At 45.1% G+C, this 19,755-nt stretch overlaps 1 protein-coding gene across 1 annotated transcript in view; it reads left to right on the top strand.

The window, feature by feature from the left end:
- Positions 1-14,692, top strand: part of itga5 (integrin, alpha 5 (fibronectin receptor, alpha polypeptide)) — a 49,386-nt gene extending 34,694 nt beyond the window's left edge. The window contains exons 20-30 of the mRNA XM_042098139.1: positions 159-306; positions 1,116-1,208; positions 2,913-2,992; positions 3,220-3,300; positions 3,579-3,684; positions 4,731-4,889; positions 6,688-6,792; positions 9,564-9,677; positions 10,509-10,610; positions 11,176-11,298; positions 11,740-14,692. Of these exons, the coding sequence (XP_041954073.1) occupies positions 159-306; positions 1,116-1,208; positions 2,913-2,992; positions 3,220-3,300; positions 3,579-3,684; positions 4,731-4,889; positions 6,688-6,792; positions 9,564-9,677; positions 10,509-10,610; positions 11,176-11,298; positions 11,740-11,820 (1,192 nt within the window). The 3' untranslated portion in view covers positions 11,821-14,692. The remainder of the gene's footprint in view (positions 1-158; positions 307-1,115; positions 1,209-2,912; positions 2,993-3,219; positions 3,301-3,578; positions 3,685-4,730; positions 4,890-6,687; positions 6,793-9,563; positions 9,678-10,508; positions 10,611-11,175; positions 11,299-11,739) is intronic.
- The last annotated feature ends 5,063 nt before the right edge of the window (positions 14,693-19,755 follow it).

Genomic DNA, 19,755 nt, shown 5'->3' with positions numbered 1-19,755 from the left:
AGCACCTCACTGTGTTAATTTAGTCCAACAAATTGACCACTGACCCTGTTGGCAATCAGTGACTTCCTTGTGAAACTGACCTATGCATTCCCCCCCCCTCTCTCTGTCTCTCTCTCTTTCTCTCTCTCTCTCTGGTGTGCGTGGGTGTGGGTCCACAGGGACAGGAAGGAAGTCTACCTGGGTGATGAAAACTCGCTGACCCTGACTTTCAACGCCAGAAACGATGGGGGAGGAGCCTACGAGGCCGAACTCCACGTGGTCCTGCCCCCTGAAGCCGACTACAGCGGAATCGCCCGGAATAACGAGGTGAGACTTTAACGCTGCCCCTCCCCTCCACTGATGTCGTTCAGTGGAGAGAATCGGTCCAGAAACGTTCAGCTGGACTCTTGAAGCGAGTCTTGTACATGAGAAAACAACCCAGTGAGCAGCACAGGGAGGGACATTGATGCTTTATAGTCTTTATATGTGGATGTGTTTTTGGACTGAGCCTATTGATGCTTTATAGTCTTTATATGTGGATGTGTTTTTGGACTGAGCCTATCGATGCTTTATAGTCTTTATATGTGGATGTGTTTTTAGACTGAGCCTAAAGGCTTTGTATGTGAACCGTCTGCAGTGTATAATGCCACACATAAAAGTTGAAAGCATCACAATGAATATCCCGAGTGCTGCTGTCGCCTATTGTCTTGGCTCTGTGGGGAACCATATATTTTAGATATGCTCGTTAACCATGAACATGTAGACTGTATGTTTTCTGTAACTGTTTTTTTTGTTGTTATGTATGCTCTCTCTTAACTAGCTGTGAATCATCTTTGTGTTTTGCATTATGGGAATTCGGTCAACTCATTTTCAGTAACATTTTCCCAAACAATGGACTCTTAATCTGTGATTCTCATTAAAATGATCAAATTGCGGTGCCACAGCCGTGGACCGTGAGGCGAGAAAAGCCCTGTCAGCTGAAATAAAGATGCTCTTCCCTCCTTCGACATGATTAACTAGTTCCTGGCCTCCTGACCAGCTGGCGCCTCTTCTTGGCTTTTGCCTCCTAACCGGAGACCTCTCTCTCTCTCTCTCTCATTCTCTCTCTCTCTCTCCCCCCCCCCCCCCCCCCTCAGAGCCTGACCCAGCTGACCTGTAGCTACGAGACGGAGAACCAGACGCGCTACCTCAGCTGTGACCTAGGCAACCCCATGAAGTCCGGCACTAATGTGAGTATTAAGCCGTGCTGTAGCTGTGGACAAGTGTAGCCTTCATTTTTCATTTTGAGATTTAATGTAGAGATGGAATCAGAAAGATGGGTGAAACCTGGTGCTTTGGTTCAATGAGAGAACTTTTCAAAAATGTAGCAACAGACAATGAGGGACCAAAAACAGTTGAGATGTTGGGTAAGAAATGGGAGTAAATGAGAAACAAATTATTTTTTGTAGTGGCTGTAACAAGTAGGTCCTGTAACAAGTAGTTCCTTTTCTCTTGTTGTAACCACACACACAACAAGTGGTTGTCAGTGCCGTCTGGTTTTATGGACGCAGGCAGAAATCCATGCAGGAAGTGGACCTGATATGGCACAGAGGAGAGAGCTGAGCTGGAGAACAGGCTGCTCTTGTGGCTGTGCCCTGATTGTGGAGTTGGAGGAACTCTCTAGAAGCCAGGGCAGGAAGCCTGAGCCACGTTCCATATGTGGGCCGGGATTCGGTGACGGACAGGAAGTCCCCATCTGGGCAAGAGGAAGTGGCTGTCCACTTCGGTTCTGCTCCCCTGCTGTTGGGTTTTGTGTGTGTGTGAGTGTGAGTTGAGTGTGAATAGTCTGTGTGTGTGTGTGGGTGGGTATATGTATGTGTGTGTGTGGGTCGATATGTGTGTGTGTGTGTGTGTTTTCTGGGGTCTCCCAACATAATGGCTCACAGTGGAGATGGAGAGGCCTGTGGTTTTTAAATGCGTCTGCGGAGGAAAAGGCTGTAAATTGTGTTGGTATGTGTTGGTGTGTGTGTGTGTGTGTGGGGGGGGGGTTGAGGTGGGTGGCTAGCCCAGTGTATGTATGTGTGTGTGTGTGTGTGGGTTGAGGTGGGTGGCTAGCCCAGACTGCTCCAGCTGAACAGTAGCTCCAAGACAAGACTCCCTGGAAGTCCAACCTGACGCTGAGCTCATGGCCAACGTGCACAGAGAACTCCCCAGACTTCTCACGCACCCCCAACCCCATCCTCTTGCCCAGCCTCTCATGATCAAGAGCAGCATGGGCCAGTAAATGAACAGCATAGAGATTTGTCTCTATCGGACTGAGAGACTTGCAATAAGGAATGGGCGGCGAGCATTATGGATAATGTTAGTCACCATGAGAAAGAGCCCAGTTTGTTTATTGCCGGTCTTTTTTTATTAAGGAGTGTGCTCTCTCTCTCTCTCTCTCTCTCTCTCTCTCTCTCTCACACACACACACACACACATACATACACACACAAACAGAGAGACAGACAGGCAGACAGACGCACACGCACACACACACACACACACACACACACACACACAATTAAAATATAAGTGGAGCCATTTGCATCCTTAGTGCCATTATGGGGTCTGCATGTGCGTGTGTATGTGTGTGTGTGTGTGTGTGGTTTTGGAAGGATAATAGCCCGGCAGACATTTGAAAACGAGGACCAGGCAAACAGACAGAAACACCCAGGCAGGCCTGCTTGTTCCCAGGTGTAGCCCAGCTGTGGGACAGGGCCAAGGGTGGCCGGGAAGCAGACTATTTTCCTGGGCTGAAGAGAACAGCCACTGGCTTCAGATCAGTTTGTGATGGAGGATTCATTGCTTTAACACTGTAGCTAGAGGAGACAAGGCTGATCTGTAATCTTCCCCCTTCTCTCTCTCTCTCTCTCTCTCTCTGTCTCTGTCTCTCTCTCTCTCTCCCTCTGTAGCTGTGGGCTGGTCTGCGCTTCACTGTGCCCAGGCTCAAGGACACGCGCAAGGTGGTGCAGTTTGACCTTCAGATCCGCAGGTGGGTGCCGCGCGCCACACACACACACACACACACACACACACACACACACACACACACACACATACACACACACACACACACACAGATGAACACAGTAGAGTTGAAATTGATACACAGTAATTACTTGGTATGCACTGACGTAATGAAAAATGCACTTTGGAAAAGCAGCTGGATGCATTGTATTCCATTACTAATATGATGCCCCCCCCTTTGTCCCACTGCAGTAAAAATGAGAACAACTCCCACAGCGAGATGGTGCCATATAAACTGGAGGTGGTGGTTCAGGCTGATGTGATCCTGCAGGGGTGAGTTCACTGGGAGGAACCCTCGGGTGTTCCCCACAAGGACGTGACTTTTCTGGAACTTTCTTCCGGAAAATTCTCCTTATTTTCCCTGACCCCCCCCCCCCCCCTTTACAGTGACTCATTTGTTCTGTCCCTCTTTCCCACTTCACTCTCTCTCTCTCCCACCCTCTTCCACCCTCTCTCCCATTCTCTCTCTCTCTCTCTCTGTGTATCTCTATCCCTCCCATGTCCACTTCTCCCTCCCCTCACCCCTCTTCCTTCTTCTCTTTTTATTTCAGGGTCTCTCGGCCCGACAAGGTCTTCTTCCCGCCGGCTAGCTGGAAGGTCACCAAGAGGCTGGAGGTTGAGGAGGACGTGGGCCCTGAAGTCAGCCATGTCTATGAGGTAACTCGAGCAGCCTTCAGGAGGGGGTATCACCCACTGGGAGAGCCCCATAATATTTATTATCATTACTGGCGTGTCCCTGGGACACCAACCCCGTCCACCTCCCAGTACCCACATGGGGTATTACCTCACCAGGGCCCTGGGCTTTAAATAGCTGGAGCCCGGCTGGAGGGGTGAGTCACCTCTGCGTGGGAGGGATTTTTTTCCCCTGCCGTTGCCGTTGGAGATTTCTGTCTTACAGGGAGCCTACACTGGGCACGTAACTGAAGCGTTCCGTTCACGTAGCGTCTGCAGCAACTATTAGCTTCCACTTTAATTGAACGGGTTATGGTTAACCCGATCATGACCACTCACAGACCTTTCTACTCAATTACAAAGAACTGAGTCCCGTCCTGTCAGGTCTGTCATCGTCCTGTCCCACTGTCTGTCTGCGTGTCTGTCTGTCTGGGTGTCTGTCTGTCTGTTTGTCTGTCTATCTGTCTGTCTCTCCGTCCCACTTGTCGATGTTTCACAATGTTTCACTTCACGTGGTGCTATATGATTCCACATAAATGGTTGAGGTAGGACAAATTGTATTTGCATTTGAAAAATATATTACTTAATTAAAAATAAAGTAGTCCTCAGAAGAGGGGAGGGTGGTGGTTAAAGCTTCCACTTTAATTAATGGGACTGGCTATACCAGATATGATAGCGGTGCATATGTTCGAAGAAAATTAGACCAGTGTTCTGTAACTATTTTTACGCTACGCGAGCGGAACGCTTCTGTTGCGGACCCCGTGTAGCGCGGGTGTTAGAATTTCCGATGGCTTGTTGCTGGGGGAGGGAAGGCGTAACGTAGGGGCGAGGTTCAGTTCTGTTGGGTTTGACAGAGAGTGTGACAGAGGCATTGAGCTTCTGAATGATTATTGGCCCAGGAATGTCTTCATAATATATCACCCTCATGTGCGGTTACATTCCTGTTTTAAACTGAGAACATGCTTTTGGATTGAGCAACGCATTCACTCTCTCTCTCTTTCTCTCTCTCTTTCTGTATCCTCCCGCCTTAGTTGGTGAATAACGGGCCCAGTCGGATCAGCCACACCGTACTGACGCTGCGTTGCCCCATGCGCTTGCAGGGCCATCAGTTCATGTACCCACTGGAGGTTTTCACCGAGGGCCCGCTCAACTGCACCACCAACCGCACCGTCAACCCACACCGCCTCAAGGTGAGACTTGACACACACACACACACACAGACACACACACACGCACATACCCATACACACACCACCTCAAGGTGAGACTTGACACACACACACACACACACACACACACACACACACACACACAGACACACACACACGCACATACCCATACACACACCACCTCAAGGTGAGACTTGACACACACACACGCACACACACACACACACAGACACACACACACGCACATACCCATACACACACCACCTCAAGGTGAGACTTGACACACACACACACACACAGACACACACACACGCACATACCCATACACACACCACCTCAAGGTGAGACTGTGCTCAGGCACACAGGGCCTGGAAGGACAGGGCAGAGAATGGGGATGGGGTCGAGATTAGGGCAATGGAGTGAGAAAGAAAAAAAAAACATTTTTTAGAGCTACATATTACAGTAACATGGCATTTATGTGTTTTGCAGTTTTGTACTTATGTAGTTACAAACAGTTGTGCAGGTGTTTTGTTTTCATCTTATCAAGGATTTCTAAAAGACCACTAGTTTAAATATGTTACTTGAGTCAGATTAAATAAGTCTGTATAGTTGCCGCTGTTAGTGCTGTTATCAGGCCCCGTTGATTTTGTAATGATTTGGTCTGTCCTCGGCTCATATATCGGTCCTCTTGTATTTTTGTAACTTTAGTGGTTTTTCCTCTCAAGAACGTTTACAGGGCACATGCTGACATGTGCTATAACATAAACGCATTCTTCAATACGACCACACTTAAACAGAAACAGTTGTCTCCGCTCGCTCAAGCATATGTGCCCGCATGCACAGGCATAGACATCTTCACATTTTATGTCTCACACAGAAACACTCACATACACACAAATACACAAAATTAGACACTGCACACCAACACACACACACACACACAGAGCACAAGGTCATATTAGGAGAGCTTCGGTCGTTTGAGCTCACACACTTCAGAGAAACCACTCCCTAAAGATCATCCACATGCTCGAATTTACTTAGTCATTTACAGACTCCTTTTACCTCAGATGCGTGCGCACACACACACACACACACACACACACACACACACACACACACACACACACAAATGCACAACAGCAGCCCACCGGTCTGTTGGTCTTCTCCACAACCCCACCCTGCCCACCCATGACCCCACCCAAGGTTGCTGTTTGATCCCCTGTGCTCTGGTCCGTGCACTGCTGCAGGGTCATCCCTGATGTAGCTCTGTGGTCCACATCAGCACAATACACCCATTCTACACCCCTTCTCCACCCATTCGCTCACTCGTGACCTCCGCTCCTTCAGGGTGAAGACATTAACTGCTGCACGTGTGTCATATGGCCTGGAGGGCACCACAGCATCTGCTCACAGGCGTAGTTGTGCTCTGCAGTTGTAGTGTCTCTGGAGCTGCTGCTGCGTGTTTGGGCTGGGTGGCTCTTTGTTCTGTTTGTCCGTCTGTCAGGGAGTGTCTTGAGCACTGGTGGCAAGGGACAGATGGCACAGACGGGGCATTTCACAGAGATGTGAGCTGTTCCTCTGCCAGTAAAGGCTTTGTTAGTACTGCTGATCTAATGGGTCTGAAGTTTGTGAGGTCAGCATCTCTACCCGCAGCATGGGCGTTGATGTCCTTCCTCTTTTTGTCATCTGTGTTTTTGTTTTGTGTTGTTCCTCTCCCGCTCTAAAATGTTCAGATTGGTTTAATATAGGCAGCAAAAGATTGATTGACCTGTTGATCTGTTTCTAACCCTCCCACCCCCTCTCCTTTTTTTTGTTGCAGCTTCAGCAGTCCACCACAGAACAGCCCCCTCTACTGGACAGCCAAGTGCACCACATCGAGAAGAGGGAGGTCCACAAAGGCCAGCTGTCGGAGATGAGCAACCTGGTGAGGCCCCAATGCAGAAAGAAGGGTAGAAGAGAAAGAGGGGGGGGGGTAGAGAAAGGGAGGAAAATAGAGGGAAAGAATGAACATTTCTGTTAAAACCCTGGGACTATCATCACCAGAGGCGTCGTGCCACTCAATAAGCTCCGGTGATTAGGGAGTGTCTCTTAGCCAGACTTCTCTGCCCCTGGAGGTTACAGGAGGAGGAGGATTCCGTGAGAGCCGACTGACAAAAGTGGCGGCACAGTGAGTGTGTGTGTGTGTGTGTGAGGGGGGGGGTTGCTGCTGACCCCCTTGTGCCTGTGTGAACTGCTCCCCCATAGAAGCATTCAGTTACGTTCAGGCTTTTGTAGCTGGACAAGACATGACGGTCAAGTGTGTGTAGTGTGGAAATGATGACACGTCATTATGAGATGAGGTGTGTGTGTGTGTGTGTGAACTGTTTGGTGATGAGCTGATAGAGGTTGTTCACACAGCCATACCCATGGGAGATTACGTGGACAGCTCTTAACCTATGTTGTCATGTGTATGGAAGCAGTTACCGCTATGTGAACCCCCCTCTGTGATTAAGAGATGGTATCATTAATAGAGCACAGAAAAGTGGGGTCACTCAAGTCTTTTGAAGAGAGTGGAGAGGTTGGCCAAAGAGGCTCCTTTTTGGAATAGGTGTGTGTGAGTGTGTGTGTGTGTGTGTGTTATTTCAGTGTATGTTTGTACAACACACTGTCAGTAATGAGGCCCCTTGAAAGAGATGTGCACAATCCCTGTAATATTCCCCTCCCCACCTCTCACATCCCTGCAGACAGTCCTCCATTGATCTCCTCAACTGCAGGTACCACTACCATTCTCCATTCAGATGTGTGTGTGTGTGTGTGTGTGTGTGTGTGTGTGAGAGAGTGTGGAGGGGGAGTACCTGCCTCAGTGAAAGAAGCCTTTGTGCTGGAGTCTGTCATGCTCAGTCACTCTCATTTATCATCCTGTGCCCGGCGACACGTCTGCAGAAAAGCCTTTGTTCAGCGCTCTGTGGCCTCAGCCCCCAGCCAGCCAGCGAGCGAGTCCAGCGAGGCCTGAAAAGGTCCACAGACGGAAACATGACTGGGTGTGACTTTGCCAGGCATTTGTAGGGAGACTCAGCCTTAAGATTGGCATTTCCCTGCACTGAGGTGGCCAAGCGAGTTAAAATGGAGGTATTTTTCTTCTTTGCCAAGTCTAAGGAGTGGAGTTTGTTTTAAGGTATGTCACTCAGATTGCTGTTCACTGTTTGGTTGGCCTGAAGTGAGGGAGTTCCTTGCGTCTCAGAAGACCCACTTCTGTTGCTCCACAACATATGGACCCTTTCATAACTCTGTGAACAGCTGTAATTAGCAGTATGGGAATAAACTGGTCCCAGGTCAGTTGTCATTGGATGACAAGAACCAGAGTTGACCTCCGCCTCCGCCGAGACCTCTAACCCTATGGTCCCCCTGCATGGAGGGGTTTGGGGCTCAGGATGCAGCGTGAGTCCCATCTATATCGTTTCCCAGGCCTCCTCCTAGCACCACGACACGTTCCTTATGCTCCGCCATGGGCCCCTGTCCTTACTAGCATCTGCTTTCCAAGGCCTCTTCACTACCGTGGCTATTTGTGTGTGTGTGGGGGGCTGAGAAAAGGAAATATAGGAGCGCAGACTGCTCTCACGCCTCTGGGCCCCGGGGCAGCACTTCAGTCCCATGGAGAGGAAGCCATGTGACCGCTCCCAACACCACCACCCCCACCCCCTCTAATGCCGCCTCTGCTCCCTACCCAAGGGGAGCCGAGCAGGGTGGAGAAGCCTGCTTCCTACCGTGATCTCACTCGGCACGGACCCCGGACTTCAACAGGCTCCCGCCGTTACCCTCGCTGACCCTCCCGGATCAGGGTGGTCTGTCCCCAGTGAGGGCGAGGGGTACCACGGCTCCAGTTTTTCACAAGGGGCCTCTAATGAATCAAAGCTGCTGGTATTACGAGGATATAATAAAGACTGTGTGATTCCAAAAGCTCGTAAACAAAGAGAGAGAGAGAGGGAAGGAGAGATGTAGAGAGAGAAGAGAGAGAAAGGGAAGAAGAGATGGAGAGAGAGAAGAGGGAGAGGAGAGATGGAGAGAGAGGAGGATGGAGGAGAGAGAGAGAAAGCGAGTGAGTCGTGGTGAGGGGGAAGCTGGTCTCAGTGGAAGGCGGTGATGGAGGCTACACGCAGCACTTCTGGTAGTCCCATGACTGGGAATGGAGCTTGCGCTCTAATTCGAAGCAGCCCTCGATGGGGATGGCAACACTGGTGTCTTTGTCACCACCAGTGACCTGTGAGGCCTGTGCCAGCACTACCACACCGCCTGCCAGTCTGCACCCGGGTCATGCGCCTACGGCAGTTTTTAATTACCCCCCCCCCTTTCGTCACAAAAACTTAAGTGTGGGGATGGGATAGCGTCAGCTGTATAAAAGCAGTTGGGGATTAATGGCATCTGCCGTTAGCAGTGCGCACGGGAGTGTGGGGGTCTATTTGTGTGCACTGCTCCTCCTTGTCCATGCACGTTTGTCTTCTACACTATTTATATCACACTGCTTCTCAAAGTAGTCCTGGCTAGTTTCATGAATACTTGGCTTATCAGAGGATGGGTCACTTTGAGTTGGAGGCATGTTTTCTGTATGGTGGGGGTCGTTGGTAGAGAGAAGCATGAAATCACGGGCATTCTAACATTCTTTCTTTTCTTCCTTTCTCTCTCTCTTTTTCTCTCTCTCTCTCTTTTCCCCATCTCCAGTCCTGCTCCAGTGTAGAGTGTTGGACCTTGTCCTGTAACGTGGGGCTGCTGGAGAGAGGCACAAGTGCCATTCTGAAGGTGCGATCACGGATCTGGGCCGAGACGTTCATGCAGGTAAGCCGCCGCGTGCCCATCACTGATGGTCTGCTGTCTAGCCCAGGCAAACTGTTCTCCCAGTTGAAACCTTTTCCATTTGTGGCCCATGTGAAAGTCATTCATTCCTCTCGGCGAAGGCCAACCATTAAGCCCAGAGTCCCAGACATCCAACCTCAAATGAAGGGCTGCGAAGTGCCAATGACCACTCCAGTCTTACCCACATGGCTGTATTGACTGTTGATATTAAGTCTCACTGTTGCATCAGTGAAGCACGGTTAGAGTGGAGTAATTGTCGTTAGTCATATGACAAACATTTAGTTTTGTTTTTATTTTATGAAGAGACTATATTTGTCTGGTTTTCATTGTGTGTGTGTGTGAGAGAGAGAGAGAAAGAGAGAGCAAGTGTGTCGTGTTTGTGTGTGTGTGTGTGTGTGTGTATGTGTGTGGGTGTGTGTATGTGTGTGAATGTGTCGAGTGTGTGCGCATTGTGTGTGTGTGTGTGTGTCTGTTCTTATCGGTCCAAGGGTATGTCTGCACAGGAGCTCTTTTGAGAGAGTTTTACATGCTCTTTCAGTCCCGGCCAATACAAGGCTTATGTGTGACTGCATTGAAAATTCATTAGCTTGCAGTCCTGACTTCTCATAGGATTGGAATGTCGTAGGGATTTTGTGAGAACCAAGGTCAGCCAAACATGTAACACAGGTCTCCTCTCACAGATACACAAGCGCCCTCTGCTGGTCATTGGCTATGTTGACATTTGCTGACATAGGCCACCAGGCCACCATTACAGATACAACAATGTTATCTTTCCTTGATGCTGATAACATTGTTTTTTTTTTTTCATTTTAGCTCCCCTACAAAAATTATGTGCTTGAGTGTCAAGCCATGTATCACGTGCAGAAGATGCCATATGCCATTTTGCCCAAACAATCTCCAAGTGGTGCCAAAAAGGTAGGAATTTATTTGCACTTGTATTTCAGCAAATTTATTTAATAAAAAAGTAATGTGCCTCACCAGATCTATCACAGATCTATAGATTCTCATAGGTCTATAGATTCTCACAGAACATAGTTTCTCACAGAGCTATGTTCTAGAACAGGGGTTTAGAGAAAAATTATATTCACATCCAGTTGTCTTCAACAATGTGTAATACGCAATATCTCTATGATATGATAAATTCATTAAACCATCCTTAAGAAGGAAGTAGCTGAAAAACCTGACATGGAAGTACTGTAGGGTATTTTAAGAGGAAAAGAGCAGTATATGACAGCAGTACAGGATTTGTACTAGTTTGCTCATAAGTGGGTATAGTAAAGAAGTATATCATCTAACAACACTCTGATACCCATGCAGAGAGATGAGACGCCCGTGAGGTCTCATTCCAACAAGTCAGGCCCACTGCCTGAGTCTGACACCCCTATTCTAGAACATACGTAGATTCTCTCAGAACAGAACAGACTCTCTCAGGCGCTGCTCACTGGTTGATTTGACAGGCAGTAATTATGTTTCTCTGCAGGTGGTCACCCCGCTGGTGTGGAATAAGCCGGACAGCCAGTACGCTGTGCCTCTGTGGATCATCATCTTGGCCATACTGGCAGGGCTGCTTCTACTGGCTCTACTCATATATGTCCTCTACAAAGTAAGCAGCAGACATCTTGATTTTGTGGTGTTGCAAACATCACATATGTTTGGAGTCACCATGTCTTTAATAACGACGCACCCATGGTTATGTTTTCGAACGGGGTGTGAGTTAAGGCATACTTTATGGTAGTGGCTGTGGTATCTCTGCCATGGGAGCGAACGGCGCCCGTTTTGATGTTCACATTTTTGGTGTCTGACACCATGGGTGTGAAAAGCAGCCATGTCATTCCTGTGGCAGCTATAGTGGTTTGGAGCCGCTGCTAGGGCGAGAAGAACATATTTAAATGCATTTGAGAGGCACATTTCAGGGTGTTTCTCAGGGTGTCTGTAAAATATCAGTCAACCTTCCTTTTCATCATCACACATCATTTGGGAATACTGAAACAGGAAGTCTGTAACCCGCATGTAGACTAACGTTTCTGCGTCTTGTTTCCCATAGCTGGGCTTCTTCAAGAGAACTGAGTATGGCACCGCCATGGAGAAGGCTCAGCTCAAGCCCCAGGCTGCATCCGAGGCATAAAGAGCCTGGCCGGAGCCATCAGGAGATTTAAAAACTCCAAGAATACTTTCCCACAAGATTGCAAAGACAAGAAGAAGACATAAGTGTGGGTAGCTGTCTAATGACCAGACAGAATTTGGAGGGAGGACCACTGACACCCCACTGCACTGCACTAGAAGGCAAAACTGACAAATCAAAACCAAATGAATGTTTTATTTTTTTTATCCTCTGGATTTGTCCCTGGATTCCTCCTTATACCAGGGACGAGTCCACTCCCTGACATTGTCAAGGAACACACACACATAGACACACACACACACACACAAAACTGTAGCGGTTGAGGAGACCTCCCATGTGGACATGTGACTCCTCATTAAATCCACAAAAAAGTTTTCACTCTTCCACATAATCAATTCACTCACAAAAAGAGACTTTCCCTCTTTCAGTTTGGTGCTAACCACGGTGAACCTCTATCACCTGATCCAGCTGCGTTTTCTTTTTTTTTTTCCATATCATATTGAGATTAAGCCAAAGCCTTTGATTTTGCCTTTTTGTAGCTTCCTTTACTCAAAATACCACCAACGACCTGGGAACATGCTTTGTTTCAGACCATCCGGGGCCATACTGATACAGGCCAAAGTCTCAACATCAGCTTGCTTCACTGGGTCGTTTTTGTTTTGTTTGTTCTCACATCCTTTTTTTTATAGAAGAAATTTTCAATTTTACAGCAGGAGATTTTATTGAAAGGGCGCAGGACTGAGAACTGGACTGGCTGTCACCTTTGCACTCTTCAAAACAAGATGGCCGCTGTCTCAGGTGATGAAATGGAAATGCAGAGCCCTGATCTGGGGTCCCCAGATGCAGGAACTTGACATAGAAACAGACAAGGAAACAAACCAACAGGATCGTCCCGTCATGAAGGACACTGTCTCTCTCCTACTGATCTTTGTTCTCCATCGTATTCACCTGTCTGAGTTTTTTTATTGTCAATTTTTGCAAGCGATTTGCATTGCCTCAAGTAAATCATCTGGGACACGACTGGATCCACACAGAGGAAAACATACTCAAGCCTGTGAAACCTCACTGATGCCTTGAAGCAGAGCTGTGCTTTGCCACCTCAGAGAGCACACACTATGACCCACCAGTGCCCAGGAGCCATGGGTGACATGTGTACCTGCTTGTGCCTGGGCAGGCCAATCTTCATAAGCAGTAGGGGTCCATTACAGGACCTCTATTGTATGGGGGTCTGTGTACTTTCCAGAGGAAGCCAAAACCTTGTGTCAATGTTTCTAGAGCACAGGAAAGCCACTGTTAAGCAGGAAGGGAAATAGCTTCACTGTTTGGTTGGTCACAGCACAAGAAGTGGGAGTTAGTTGGGAATCGCCTCCTCATAGTGTCGCTGTTCTCACTTTAAAGTGCACTGTGAGTCTATAGAGTCTGATGATGCAGCAGTGAAATTCTATCAGGCTCTGTGTATGTGCCTGTGAGGTTATAGCTCACCAGCACCCTCTAGAGGTCACCGGTGAATGTGCACTGACAGAGAGGAACTCAAAGGCTTCAGCCTCAATCCAGGGACGATTACACACATTTGCTTGGTTTTAATGTAAATACTGTATGTATGTGTGTGTGTGTGTTTGGGTGAATGAATGAATGAATGCTTCATTCAGTTTTCCCAATAGCTTAGTATGGCCTTTATCCTTGAACACAGGGAGATTACACCAGCATAAGTGAAGCCTTCTTGTTGTGTAAAATCAGGGGAGAGAGTCACTATTTAAGTGCTGATTTAACCAGAGACAGACTGTAGTTTTTGCCAACCATTCAGTATCTGTCTTCTGAGGCCACTTCTAAAGGGACAACCAAGCATTGGAGAAAACAGACAGATGTGTTTGTAAGTGCAATACAGAAATGACTGTTTTTTTTTTTTTTTTTCAAGTTTGTTGGAACTGTATCAAGTTTTTTTTCTCTCTCTCACTGTGTGTAAGTTATATAGATATGTATAGTATTGCTTTATTGCAAGAGGGAGGATGTCCTTAGTCGCTATGTCTGAGTCAGAATTCAGTCAAAGGCCTTCTTCTGACAAGAAAATGAATTTTGAAAGCCAAAGACTCCAGATCTGTTGCTAAGACCATACTCTGTTTTTGTCAACTTGATTATGTGTACTGAACACAGAGGTAAAAGACAATGCCCAAAATGTGGGTGGAATATTGGCCACGAAAAGAAAGACTGATAATTGAATCGTCAAAGAGTTTTTGAGACTGAACTAGAATGCTAAGGACTCTGTTCTCAGTACTGATTGAGTACCTACATGGTGCAGCTTTTTCGACTACTCTGTATTGTATTGTGGTAAAATCTCAAATGAGATTTTAGACACTAAATACAGTATTTGTCCATTGATTGAATTTGTCCAATTGATTGAAAATTAGGTTGAATTTTGGAATTGGGTGTTTTGGACTATTATTTTAGGTCTTTAAGTCTTTTTTTACCTTTTGCTTGTTGAATACATATATACGTGTTTTTTTTTTTTCAAGACACAAGGATTTCCCCCAGTACTCAGCGATTTTTACATTTACAAAAACAGCCTGCCGTATACAATAGCCTACCAACCAACTATTTATACCCCCCTAATCGTTTTAAAATTATTAAGTATTCAGCACTGGGTTTGTCCTCACTTTTCTAAATGTCCTGGTCCCATTCTCTTTGTCTCACCAATTATCTGAGATGTATATATATTTTTAGCAAAGAGAGTATTTTTGAATTCCGTTGAAAATCTTTGCCTTTGAGAATTTTTCTCTTCCCATATTGGGGAGACTGAGCGGGATGTTATGTTGTTGAAGTAATTATTTGATGTTATTTCACAGTTTGCTTTTTAAATAAATTCTCAATTTGTACTAAATTGGAGTTCTTTGTTACTGTCTACTGTCTGAAGTCTAATATTAATGCTTATGGTATAATAATGAATCTGATTAAACCTGAATGTTAAAAATAAACCCTAAAGTCTTACATTAGCTATATCCATAGACCTACCAGAATCCTCTAAGGGCAATTTCATGGAAAATTATGTTTTTTGTAACATCCACAACGCCAATAAAATGTGATGGTATGGTATGATGTGAATGATTACATGAAATTTGAGCATTTGCTATTTTTGGCTGAAGACTGTACATGAGAAAAAATGCACAAAAAATGTATTTCACTGACATTATGGATGTGACAAAAAGTCAATTTTCAGTGGAATTGCCCCTAAAGCAAGATAAATAGTCAACCTACAGTAGTCAACGTCAAGACGTTTCTCAGACGTAACCTTAGTCCCGGACAGTTAAAACCTACGATTACTCCTATTTTATATATACTAGAGGTTATTTAGATTAGAATGTTGGTCAAACTATACTAAAGAGAATAGCAATAATATGTCTTTTTGAAAAGATACATGTCTGTAGTTTTTGTATGATAACCCTTCTGGAGTCACAGCAGAAGGTTTATCATACAAAAACTACAGACATGTATCTTTTCAAAAAGTATAAGCAACCTTTGCCACCTTGATTGGTACCGACATCTCATCTGGCCCATGGACTATACATCTGCATGTATGCATGCACACTTTACTCAAGAGAATTACCCACAATTCATAATGTTGTGACGTGAAACACGGGGTTACCCAAAAGGAGAATGGAAGCTTGAACAAACATCAGTAAACAACTGCCATAAAATGGAAATGGAAACATGTTTGCAACACATTGTGTTGTCAATTTAATGATAGGTCATGGTGCTGTGGGGAAGGGGATGAGACCCAACTAAAAGAATTTCATAAATACATGTGTGAAAGTAATCAACATCTAAATTTCACCATGTCTGTGGATGAGTCAAAAATGAACTTTTTGGACATCTTAGTAATAAGGGAAGGAAATACTCTAAAAACTGATCTGTATCGTAAGAGCACCGATAGAAACTCTTTACTTCATGGGGAGTCATATCACCCAACGTCTCTTAAGAAAAACCTCCCCATATCACAGTTCAATAGAATCAGGAGAATTTGTAGTTCAGATGAGGACTATCAGATCCAATCTACCATACTAAAAGATCGATTCAGAACAAGGGGATACAAAGAACACTGGATCACAGAAGCCTCTAATAGATTTGATAAAATGTCCCAATCCGAGAGTCTGAGCAGGAAAAGAGCCCAGAATCAAGTGCCTAGGATTACTTTCTGTGTCCAGTTCTCTCCCATCGCCAAAGATATCGAACGGACTATTAAAAAACATTGGCATATTGTGGATACAGACCCAACACTGAGACAGATCTTTCAAGGATCACCACGTGTTGTCTATAAGAGACAGCCAAACCTCCGCAACATGCTTGTTAGGGCGGACTTACCACCTCCTCCCCATACACACTTTCTCAGCAATGTCCAATCGGGAAACTATAAATGTGGAAATTGTCAACAATGCAACTTCACCTACAAAACACACACATTCAATCACCCCCACACAGGAGAAAAGTACAAAATTAAGGGCATCATCTCGTGTCAAACAAAAAATGTAATATATATGCTGTTTTGCCCCTGTGGATTGGCCTATGTGGGTAAAACCACAAGAGCACTCAAAACCAGGATAACAGAACACAGATCCGCAATTCGTAATCAGGATATGAAAAGTTCAGTGGCAGTTCACTTCAAAGAGGCTAGACATAATGTGGCTTCTCTAAAATACATCGGAATAGAATCTATTAAGAGTCCCCGGAGGGGGGGGGCATATTGACACTCTACTTCTTAAACGTGAACTGTACTGGATTTACACACTGGATACAATGGCACCTAAAGGTTTAAATGAAGACTTCAGTATTAGGCCTTTTCTGTAACTGATTTTGTGATGTTGTGTCTCGACTCGACGGTGTGAAGTGCTCTTTGGATATGGTTATATTTTCAAAATGTGAATGTAGTCTCCTTTATAGAAATACTGTATATGATTAGTAATAGACTGAATAGACGCCAATATCATGTTTACTTATTATGACGGCCTAATGCGGCCTGATACACAGCCAAGTACTCTGATAGGGTGGAAGCTTGTACTCTTTAAAAAAAATTGTTTTTACAAAGTATAGTATATAAATGTTTTTCTATAAGTGCATGTTTTTTGTAGATATTATGACGTTGTGTATATATGTATATAAGTGTTTTGTAAATCTATTTAAATATATCACTCTGATGGGTCATGTGACCTTTTGTACTTGTTTAAATATGGCGACTGTCTGTCTGATATTCAAGTCTGATGAAGAGCGTTTAGCTCGAAACGTTACACACGGGTGAAAATCAATAAAAATTCCTGATGGGAGCATGTGTGCGGACAATCCACTCTTTGATAGGTCATGGTGCTGTCCCATTTCAGTTATTAGCATTTTGAACCATTACACCCTCGCAGGGAACCCAAGTCGACAATAGGCCTATTCGTCAGTGAGGCTACTTAATCTTTGTTTATTTAATACTGCCTAACACCCAGCTCAGCTATATATTTATATACACTAGGCTACTTTAATCATTTCTATAAGTTAATTTACACACATATTTCATTTGCGGGAGTGCAATGAATCATCTGCTTCTCCCGCATTCTCATATTCACTTCTCTCATCTCGGCCGCCCCCGCTCATTTTTACCCAGTGCATATCAGGGTTCACACAAAATTCCATATGATTTTTTGCACTAATACTGCATGAGAATAACAGACAGAAAAAATAAAATTATTTAAAATTATTAAACATAATTTTAAAAAAATGAATGAAACAAATACACAGGACCCTAGAATGAATCAGCACCATGTTCTGCAGGTTACTTTTAGATCAGAGGTTCTCAACCTTTTAGGGGCTAAGGCAAACCAAAAACCTTTTAAACGCCAAGGCACACTGATTTATGGTACTGATTGTAAAGTATTTCAGATACTTTATTATATAGGCAATAACAGGAGTCATGCCCATATGTTTCAGTGTGTTCAAGAGCTGAGACCACAGTGATAGGCATATAGTCACATGATCTTGATTAAGCCTCTTAATCAAGAAGCTATGTCATTTATGTATTTAAAATAGCCATCTCTGTATAAATGTATTGGGTTCCTCAAAATTTTACATTTGCGTCACGGCACACCAGTTGAGAACCACTGCTTTAGATAACTGTCCCCATTTTACATGATTTTAATACTCACATATTAGCTCTCAGGTGGCAGCTGCTGTTGGTCTTGAAGTAAGTCATCACCCGTCCTGCTAGCCTGGCGGGCCATCCTATATCATTGAAATGTATAGTCTGGAATTGACCCATTCACCTCGCTTAATCCAAGGGGCGGGCAGAGAATTGTCTTTCAAACTGCCTAGGCATGCAATAGGCCAGCGCTACGACCATATCCGTATCCGGTCGGCAAAACGGCAAATACATCCTTCTTCGAAAGGAATGACTTAAGTGCATTGTGTTACTCAACTGTCAACTCCAACTCCTCCAAAGTTGACGCCAACGCCGATTCAAACAACCGCTCTTCGTTCGCCATAGCCACCTTCCTTGTTGTTCACCGTCGTAGGACTGTCATCCTCCTGTTAAGCCCGCCTTAAGACTCTAACAAAATAGAGCGCTGTGATTGGATGACATCCACGGCGTCAGCCAATAGAAATTCCTATGGTTTGATACTAGACGTACAGGCAGAGCAAATTAATTTGCCACCGCTAGGGTGAGTCTAGAATTCTAGGCTACCGTCCTGCAGGAATAGACTGAGAAAAGTGTTTTGAACAGCATTGTTCTGTAGTCGCTCCATATTGAGCTGTAACAGTTCAAGCAATAGTTACTTATATTATACCTTATTTTATGTACATTGTATTGTATTATGATGTAGCCCTATACATTCAACGGTTTCCACTCACCCCTAACTGAGATGACCAGCACCAGAGCTAGAAGAGCAGCCAGGGTCCTCATGGTGACAGATGCAGCAGATGATTCCATTAAGTGAGGCTGATGAGAGGAGATGTCCTTTGTGGAGATGATACAACTGAAGATGATATAACTGCAGCTCCTTGGGGGCGTGTCTAGGGGGAGGCTGGGGGAGGCAGTGCTACCCCAGAGGTAAACCCTGCCCCCCTTGAGAAATTATCTGCAATTGGAGAAAAATGCAAAATTCACACCCATTCTTCTCTGTTGAATTTCTCACAAAGTACTCGTCACACCGATATCACACGTACATCACCCAACAGAGCATGATCTAAATTGTCTGATGATTATACTAGTTGCTGTGATACACGCGAGAAAATTAACGATGGAATTTAATCATATTTACTTTCTGTACACATATCCGAATATGGTGGTGAATGGTTCAAGCTGTGGAGAACTGACTGTGGAGACAATTTCCAACCATATTCTACATCTGTAATAATCTATAATAATGCACATTCTGTTTTAGAGTCCTCATGCCGTTAAGTGCCTGCTTCTGTGAATGAGAAATTGTGCAAATTTTATTCTTCACTGGTATATTACTTCCAGATCCTTGGCACATTAAGAAGGAAAGAAATAAAGAAAATGTAAATTCTGGGTTATGGTATTCTGGTAAGGAGCTGAGTGTGTTTCTTCACTGTTATGTCGTCATGTGTTAAATTCTGAACAAGCTTGAGGAAGCAGAAGTTAGAGACCTTTTCAGAACTGCTATGTTCAGCCAAAAAAAAAGGGTATTGGTGACAGAGGTGTGAATTTCAAAGGTGCCTTGCACTTGTTGGGGTGTTGTTATTTCAGTGCCTAAATTTGAAAAGGTTTGAGATGAATAAATAACACATTATTTTAAGCACGGATGGTTAAGAGCAGTGCCCCAGTGGTGAACAAGGCCTCCGAATATTTCTGTGGTTTAAAGATATTAATTATTTGATCTTGATAGGGGTCGACCAATTATCGGCCTGGCCCATTATTAGGGCCGATATTTAGCATTTTTATAATAATTGGTA

This window comes from Alosa sapidissima, chromosome 7 (genome assembly GCF_018492685.1).
Source record: "Alosa sapidissima isolate fAloSap1 chromosome 7, fAloSap1.pri, whole genome shotgun sequence".
NCBI lineage: Eukaryota > Metazoa > Chordata > Actinopteri > Clupeiformes > Clupeidae > Alosa > Alosa sapidissima.
Note: the sequence above shows the minus strand (reverse complement) of the source record. Positions and strands in the feature narration are given on the sequence as shown.